This window comes from Lucilia sericata, unplaced genomic scaffold (genome assembly GCF_015586225.1).
Source record: "Lucilia sericata isolate MDLA Ls3-8-SP2 unplaced genomic scaffold, ASM1558622v1 Contig000254F_arrow, whole genome shotgun sequence".
In the NCBI taxonomy this organism is placed as follows: Eukaryota; Metazoa; Arthropoda; class Insecta; order Diptera; family Calliphoridae; genus Lucilia; species Lucilia sericata.
Genome location: NW_023994280.1, coordinates 377,959 through 387,084, shown reverse-complemented (window position 1 = coordinate 387,084; position 9,126 = coordinate 377,959). Strand labels below are relative to the sequence as shown.

At 30.8% G+C, this 9,126-nt stretch overlaps 1 protein-coding gene across 3 annotated transcripts in view; it reads right to left on the bottom strand.

Annotated features, from left to right (window-relative positions):
- The window catches only part of LOC119602813 (RYamide receptor), a 32,890-nt gene continuing 23,764 nt past the window's right edge, over positions 1-9,126 (bottom strand). For 2 of the 3 annotated variants that reach the window (XM_037954546.1, XM_037954545.1), the window contains exons 3-8: positions 8,000-8,202; positions 6,070-6,218; positions 3,763-3,884; positions 3,376-3,602; positions 2,998-3,189; positions 1-1,010 (exon numbers count right to left, since the gene is read on the bottom strand). In XM_037954546.1, the coding sequence (XP_037810474.1) occupies positions 480-1,010; positions 2,998-3,189; positions 3,376-3,602; positions 3,763-3,884; positions 6,070-6,218; positions 8,000-8,202 (1,424 nt within the window). In that variant the 3' untranslated portion in view covers positions 1-479. The remainder of the gene's footprint in view (positions 1,011-2,997; positions 3,190-3,375; positions 3,603-3,762; positions 3,885-6,069; positions 6,219-7,999; positions 8,203-9,126) is intronic. The other variant, XM_037954547.1, reaches the window with a different exon arrangement.

Below are 9,126 nucleotides of genomic sequence, written 5' to 3'. Positions count from 1 at the left end.
CTAATCTATTAAATAATTAAAATCAAAAATTTAACTGTACTTGATATTTTTTATTGCACACTAACTCTTTATTTTTTTCGGTGTATTATTTGAAACATTCAACCTAGGTTTTTGAAAATGTTAATAATCTTCACAAGCGTAAAAAATTCTTAAATGAAGATTATTCCTTAAATCTTAAAGAAACATAAAAACAACATACTCAGAACTAGTTATGTAATTGGTCATTTGTGTTCAGAAACCTATTATAGTTTTAATATATTTTTAGGAAAATTTTGTTGTTGAAGGTTGCTTGTTTTAATGGCAGATCATCATATATTGACTAGAGTTTAGAAAAAATGACAAAAGTGTGCTTAAGAAAAAATATTGATAAAGAAATTTAAATTCAGTTGTATTTGTATGTACAGTTTGATTTTCTAACATCACAGCTTTAAGGAGGCGGAGAACCATTAAAAATAAACTCTTCATATTTCCATTCTATTTCAATTTATCGTTCTATCATTTGCCATTAACTCACGACCACCGAAAACTGTATCTTTTAATGGTTGTTCTAAATTTCTAAACTCTACATTAGAATTAGTAATGACTGGTAGCTGAATTTTCTCTTCTATTAAACTTTGATCTTCATCACCATCGTATTCGATTAGTTCGGGATGTAAAGGTTTAAAATTATTTCTCTGCCAAGACATTTTATGATTATTTGAGCTTTCGTGATTATTATTGGAATTTCCATAGTTATTTAGAAGAATTGTTGTTCCTTCTGCATGATTAGAATTAAGACTTTCATGTTTATTTGCTGCTGCCGCTGCTGCTTTTAGAGAGGCACGATGATGACTATGAGTACTGCCATTAAATGTATTGCCTCTCAAACGCATTTGCGTTTGTCCATAAGTTGATCGTAGTGAACTTGCTCTCGTGTGCATGGAGAGAGTACGTTCGTTAGCATCAATGCTGGTTTGAAAACGACAGAAGCATACGGCAAAACGTTTGTTAAATTCACGTTTGAATTTTTCCTGGAATCAGATAAGAGAAATAAGTATTATATAAGGAAAACGTACATTTTAAATACATATGTGGGAATGTGTGTATGTGAGAAAATTGTCTATTAAGAAAGAGAGAGTTATTCTGTAGAAAGTAGCATCTTGGGATCTCCTTGGAAGAGTGTTTTTTTTTTTAGAGAAAAACTGTCTTCCTAAGAGAGACTTTTTCTATAGAAAAAGTTTTACTTTAAGAGAGAGTTTTTCTGTAGAAAAAGTGTCTCCTTAAAAGAGAGTTTTTCCATAGAAAAGAGTTTTTCTAGAGAAAAACAGTCTTATTAAGAGAGAGTTTTGTATAAAAAAGTTTTACCTTAAGAGAGAGTTTTTCTATAGAAAAAGTGTCTCCATAAGAGACAGTAAAAGTGTTTCCTTAAGAGAGAGTTTTTCTATAGAAAAAGTGTCTCTTAAAGAGAGAGTTTTTCTATAGAAAAAGTGTCTCTTAAAGAGAGAGTTTTTCTATAGAAAAAGTGTCTCTTTAAGAGAGAGTTTTTCTATAGAAAAATTGTCTCCTTAATATAGAGTTTTTCTATCGAAAAAGTGTTTCCTTAAGAGAGAGTTCTTTTTTAGAAAGGGTGTCTACTTAAGAGTGTTTTTCTATAGAGATAGTCTTTTCTATAAAAAAAAGTGTCTCCTTAAGAAAAATTTTTTCTATGGAAAAAATGTCTCCTTAAGAGAGAGTTTTTCTATAGAAAGTGTCTCATTGGAAAAAAGTTTTTTCTTTAGAAGAAGCATCTCATTGGGAGAATATTTTTCTATAGAAAAAGTATTTCTTTAGGAGTGACTTTTTCTTTAGAAAAAGTATATCTTCGGGAGACAGTTTATCTGAAGAAAAAAATGTCTCTTTTGGAAAAAGTTTTTTATGAAAAAAATGTCTCTTTTTGGAGAGAGTTTTTTCTATAGGAAAAACTTACACATTGGGACAGTTTTTTTCCTATATAAAAGAGTTTTTTCCATGGTAAAATTGAATCTCTTCGGGATAGAGTTTTTTAGAGAAAATGTGTCTATTTAGGAGAAAAAGTGCAAGAGTTCCTCTATAGAAAAAGTGTTTTTTCCACAGAAAAAGCATCTCATTCGGAGAGAGTTTTTTTTAGCGGAAAAGTATTTCATTGGGAGAGACGAAGTATAGCTTCGTGAGACGGTTTTTCTAAAGAAACAATTTCTCCTTGGGAGAACATTTTGAAGATCTTTGGGAGATTTTTTTCTACAGAAGAGAGTTTTTCCATATTATCTCTGAGAAATATTTTCTATAGAAAATTGAGAGAGATTTTTCTGTAGTTTTTTTTTAATAGAAAAATTTTCTATTTGAGAAATAGTTTTTTTCTATAGAAAAATTGTCTATGGAAAAATTCTCTATTTGGGAAAGAGTTTTTCTATAACAAAAAAGTATCTTCTTATGAGAGAGTTTTCTATTGAAGAAGAATGTTTTCTATATAAAAATTGTATTTGTAGAGATTTTCTATGGAAGAAGTTCCTCCCGGGACAGTTTATATATAGGAAAATAGTCTGGGAGAGAGTTTTTCTATAAAAGAAGCGTCTGCTTGAAGGGGCTCTATATCCTTTGGAGATGTTGGTTTTAAATATTTAAAAAAACTCTAATGCATACATATGTATGTGTATTTCAAATGATTTCATTTAATAACACCGCCCATGAAACCGCCCATAACATTTGAATTTTGTCCGGAAACATAAAATTCTTCTCTGTCTCTTCATTATAAATAAACATTCCTTTTTGCCGCTAATGTTTTAACTTAAATTATGTGGAATATAAATTTAAATTAAAACGGAACTTTTGGAGACATTTGTTATTAAAAAGAAAATTAAAATTTTATTTTTAATTTTTTCTCAAACCATTTTTCACAAAACTTTTTCAATGCCAATATTTTATTGTTTTTTGTTATCTGTGGTTGGATAAGTAAGCCTATGACAAAGTTTTGGCAAAAGATTTAACAAAATCTTTACTTACATTATAAATGCCATAGATGAAGGGGTTATAACAACTATTGCTCATGGCCAACCAATCGCAGCAAAACCAGATAATACTTATGAAATGATATTCGTTTATTTCCGGTATTGTTACATACAAAATGTTGTACAACTGTAAAGGCAGCCAGCAGAGACCAAACACCACGACAACAATAATCAACATTTTTATAACCTGAAAAAAAACAAGACACACAAAACAAATAAAACAAAACATTATTAAAATAAGTCAAAGGATAATAATAAAAAAACAAAAATAACACCGACTTTATCACCAACACGTACAGAGACTTTCATTAAATTGAATTTATATTTGCAAAAGTACATCCATCCATACAACCATCCAACCATTCATCCTTACCTTTTTCTTATTCTTTAGCAGTGTAATGTCTCGTGAGTCTTGAGCATTACCAGGAGCACGGGTACCCCACAATCTAATAGTCATTTGTATATAGACAAAACTGATGACGCAAAATGGTACCAAATATTGTGCAAATACCAAAGTATAACGATATGACTGTAGTTGATACTCAGACAAATTAACATTCGTACAAAATGGTCTTGTCACATTGGAGACGATTCCGTTTTCTGTAAAATTACAAATGAAATATGTAAATTATATTGGACTCAGTAAATGAAGATTATGTCAAATTCTCTCTGTTTGTCATTATAATTTTTATTTATTTGTTTATTAAAGTTTTCGCTATTTATTTAGTTGAACAAAAAAATGTAATTTTGCTATTTATACCTTTTATACGTTCATGAACTTCCTCCACGCGAAATGCTATTGCACAGGGTACGGCAAAGGTGAATGCAATCAACCAAATACAACCGATGATAAATTTCGAGGCGAATTTTGTGGGACGAGCTCTGCAAATAGAAATGATAATTTAATTATATTCCATAAAATTGTCATTTAAATTAATTTTACAAAATTAGCCATTAAAGAAGCAATCAAAATAAGAGCAAGTTGTTGTTAAATTTTGCATTATTTAAAAGAAGTCGTTAAATATATTTAAAAAGAAGAACAGAGGTCTGTTGTGAAATGAGTAAAAGTTTTTTTTTACAAAAAACCTTAAGCATGGAAACACTTCTTCTTCAAAAAAACTTTTATTATATGCGCTTCTTCTATAAAAAAACTATTACTCAGGAAAACAATTATTCTATAGAAAAACTCTAGCTGAGGCAGAAAATTGTTTAATAGAAAAAAAATCTATCCCAGAGACATACTTTTTATATAGAAAAACTTTATCAAAGAGGGTATTTTCCCATAGAAATACTCTCTCACAGAGAGACACTTTTTCTCTAGGAATACTCTCTCCCAGAGAGACACTTCTTCTCTAGAAAAACTGTCTCCCAGAAAGGCATTTTTTCTATAGAAATACTCTCTCCTAGGGAGACGCTTTTTACATAATAATACGCTCTCCCAGGGAGACACTTTTTCTATGGGAATACTCCAACCTGGAAGACACTTTATGTATAGAAATACTCTCTAACAGGGAGACACTTTTTATATAGAAATACTCTCTCCTAGGGAAGGACGTTTTACATAAAAATACATTCTCCCAGGGAGGCACGTTTCTATAGAAATACTCTGTCTGAAATAAACTCTCCCAAAAAGATATCTATTCTATAGAAATACTCTCTACCATTAAGACACTTTATATATAGAAATACTCTCTCCCAGGGAGACTCTTTTTATGTAGAAATACTCTCTCCTAGGGAAACACGTTTTACATAAAAATACATACATTCTCCCAGGGAGGCACGTTTCTATAGAAATTCTCTGTCTGAAATAAACTATCCCAAAAAGATACATTTTCAATAGAAATACTCCCTCCCAGGAAGACACTTTATATATAGAAATACTCTCTTCCATTAAGACACTTTCTATAGCAATACTCTCTTCCATTGAGACACTTATCCTATAGAAATACTCTCCCCCAGGGAGGCACTTTTCATGTAAAAATACTCTCTATCCCGAAGAGGACTATTTTCGATAGAAAGATTCTCTCAATAGAAACACTTTTTCTATAAAATAATAAAATTTTATACAGAAAAAGTCTCTTCCAAAGAGATACTTTTTCTATAGAAAAGTCGCTTCCAAAGAGAAACTTTTTCTATAGAAAAAGTCTCTTCCAAAGAGATACTTTTTCTATAGAAAAAGTCTCTTCCAAAGAAATACTTTTTCTATAGAAAAAGTCTCTCCTATAGAGACACTTTCTCCATAGAAAAGTCTTATCTACAGAGACACTTTTTCAATAGAAAAAGTCTCATCAAAAGAGACACTTTTTCAATAGAAAAAGTCTCATCAAAAGAGACAAATTTTCTATAGAAAAAGTCTCATCCAAAGAAACCGTTTATCCAATAAGGCACTTTTAAAAAAAAAAAATCTCATCCAAAGAGACACATTTCCTAAAGAAACAGTCTTATCCAATAAGACTATTTTTTCTACAGAAAAAGCGTCATCCAAAAAGACACATTTTCTATAGGAAAGGTTTCACAATAAAAGTCATTTTTCTATAGAAAGTGTCCCACGCAAAGAGAACCTTTGTAATGAAAAAGTATCTCATCGAAGTAGACACTTTTTCTATAGAAAACGTTTTGTCGAAGAAACCCCCTTTCTAAAGAAAATGTCTCATCAAAGGACCTACTTTCTTTCTATAAAAAAAAGTCTCACCAAAGAGACACTTCTCTTAAGCAAAAATCTCATTGAAGGAGTCAGTTTTTCTGTAGAAAAAGACTCATCGAAAGAGACAATTTTTCTAAAGAAAACATCCTCGAAGAAAACAACTTTTCTTAAGAAAATGGCTCAACCATAGAGACTTTTTTAGATAAAAAGTCTCGTTCATTTCCTTAGAAAAAAAGGGAAATTTCACTCTGAAGGGGGTTGGTTCTCTTTCTTGTTTTAGAATTACAAATTTTATGAAACAAACTACATATTATAAGTGTAGTTAACAATTTTGCCAAATTAATTATTTATGTATATAACAAAAGTAAGTTAATAAACTTTTAATTGCTAAAAGAGATTTTATTGTGATTAAATATTTCATACCTTAAGGGATTTATTATGGCACGATGACGATCTACCGCAATTGCCGTTAGGGTAAATACAGATACATTAACACTTAATGCCTGTACAAAGGGGCAAAAACCACACATAAACCAGGGTAGATTCCAACGCTGTAATAAGGCAGCTTGAAACTGGAAATATAAAAGAAATAAAGGAATAAAATCATTTCAATAGCAAAGTGCTCTGATCTACAAAAGATATACATACATATGTATATATGTATATGTATACACTATAACTATTTAGAAATGAAAGTGTACTCTATATATTTTCGCTTTAAGGTCTAATAATCTCTAAAATAATTGATATTGTTCTGAAATTATCTGATATTGGTCCCCCAACATCATTCTGTAGCGATAAATCTGATAAATTTATCTACGGAGGATATTTTAATAATCATTAGATGTTAAGGTTTATTAAGAATATTATTTTGACAAACTTTATATTACAATGGTATAAAGTTTCTTTGAGTCACATATTAACACATAATTATATATTCCCAGCAGTTCGGTCGGATAGGCCCGAACTCCCTATTTAACCTAACTCTTAGGGTTACACCTAGCCACCGACTGTCCAGGTGACTACTTATTTTAACATGTGCTTGTCCTACGAGGAAGTCAATCGTCACCCCGTAGGTTACGAAGAGGCAGACAAGTGCTTTGTAAGTGTCCCCTCTCTCGCTTACAAATGGAATACTAAAGTGACGATTATCTTCACCATCGTTTACAAAGACTACATCAGTGACGAAAGACGAATTAGAGCCAACCAGGTGATTAGACTTTTTTAGAAATCACTGTCTTTTTCGGATGCATTTACACTTTGTCGCACTGCAGGGTGTTGTACCACAGACACATGTAAAATACACATTTTACGCACACATCTGCCAATAAAATAGGTTCCACCGACTGGTGTTGAATTTCTAATTAATTGCAATGCTCATTATTCTTTTAAATTGTTGACACATTTTCTTACAAACAATTTTCTAAGTTTTCATCTGCAATTGTAAAAAAGTCGTTTTTTGTTGGTTTCATTCTTTAATAAAAACACAACTAAAAGAAGAAGAATAATTCATTCTGATTCATGTCAAAGTGGCGGGGGCTAAAATATGCAAAGAAATACTTTGACATGTGTTTTAAATTTTGCAGGGGTTATTTTTGAAAATTCCTTAATAACAGCAGCAGCAGCAGTAATAAAATAAAGAATGGAATGTGTTGGCATGTGTCTTGGTCTACGACTAAAAAAATTATATTAAAAATATAAGAAAATATACGCAACAAAACATAAAAGCAAACAAACAAGCACACAAATTTAAAAGTGCTCAAAATGTAGAAACATAAATTAATATTTATATGAATTTTGTTAATGTCTTAAAATGAAATGTTTAGCATGAGGGGTAAATAAATATCTTAAGATTTGGAAAATATATTTTCTAAGTCCAAAACCAATTGCCAAAATACATATGAATCCAACTAACAAATGTTGCTTCAACACCCTGAAACAAAATAAATTATTTACATTTAAATTAAAAAATCGTGTACACTCATACACAAATGTAAACAACATCCATCTCATTATTTATGTTTTATTTATTATTATTTTTCATAAAAAAATGAAAAAAAAAATAATTTTCTCTGTTTTATTACTAAAATCTTTTAGCATGAATTGTATGTTGTATGTTGATGACTGGCAGACTTTGAGTTGCTGCTCAATATTAAAACAAAAATATATGTTTTTGTTTGTTGCATCATCTGTGTGTCTGTCTTGTACTTGTTGTATATGTTTTTATTATTATTATTATTTTTAACAAATTATTATTCATTTCATTCATAAAATTTATGGGTGTAAATTTGCTGACAAAACGACCAGACTAAATAAATTATAATTGTTACTTAAAGCTAGTAATTTTACATACCTGAAATGGTACACAAAATAGCCCAATAATTACATCGGCAAATGCCAAATTTGCTATATACATATTGGTTACGGTGCGCATTTGTCGCGTGGTTGCCACCACCCATATGACCAATGTGTTGCCGATTATTGCGAGTATACTTATGCTGCCATAGAAAATTGATAGCAACACTATAATTTCTACCGGGGCAGAGTACAGACGTTCTGGAAGTATATAAGTGAAATGTAAAATGTTTATTCATATTTTCCATTTATTTTAAGACGATAGATGGATCTGTAGTGTCGAATATAGACTGGCCACTAGTATAAACTATAGACTAGCCTGTAGTATCGACTATAGACTAGTTTATAGACTGGCCTATATACTGGCCTATAGGCAAGATAGGTCAATAGTCAACACTATAGTCTGGACCATACTCAAAATTATAGACTTGACTATAGAATAGTCTATAGTCTTGACAATAGTCAAGTCTAAAGTCTTGACCATAGACAAGCCTATATTCTTGACCATAGAAAAGTCTATAGTCTTGACCATAGACAAGTCTATAGTCTTGACTATAGACTAGTCTATATGACCATAGACAAGTCTATAGTCTAGATTATAGACCAGTCTATAGTCTTGACTATAGTCCAGTCTGTAGTATTGACTATAAACTAGTCTATAGGCTTGACTACAGATCAGCCTATAGATCAGCCAGCTTATATTCTTGACTATAGTTTATAGTCTTGACTATAAATCAGCCAGCTTATAGTGTTGACTATAGATCAGTCTATAATATTGACTATAGGCCAGTGTATAGTCTTGACCATAGAGCAGTCTATAGTCTTGACTACAGTCTAATCTATAGTCTTGACTACAGTCCAATCTATAGTCTTGACTATAGTCCAGTCTATAGACCATTCTATAGTATTGACTATAAACTAGTCTATAGGCTTGACTATACATCAGCCAGCTTATAGTCTTGACTATACGCTAGTCTATAGTCTTGACTATTGATCAGCCAGCTTATAGTCTTGACTATAGACCAGTCTATAGTCTATAGAACAGTCTATAGTTTTGACTATAGAACAGTCTATAGTCTTGACTATAGAACGGTCTATAGTCTTGACTATAGACCAGTCTATGGT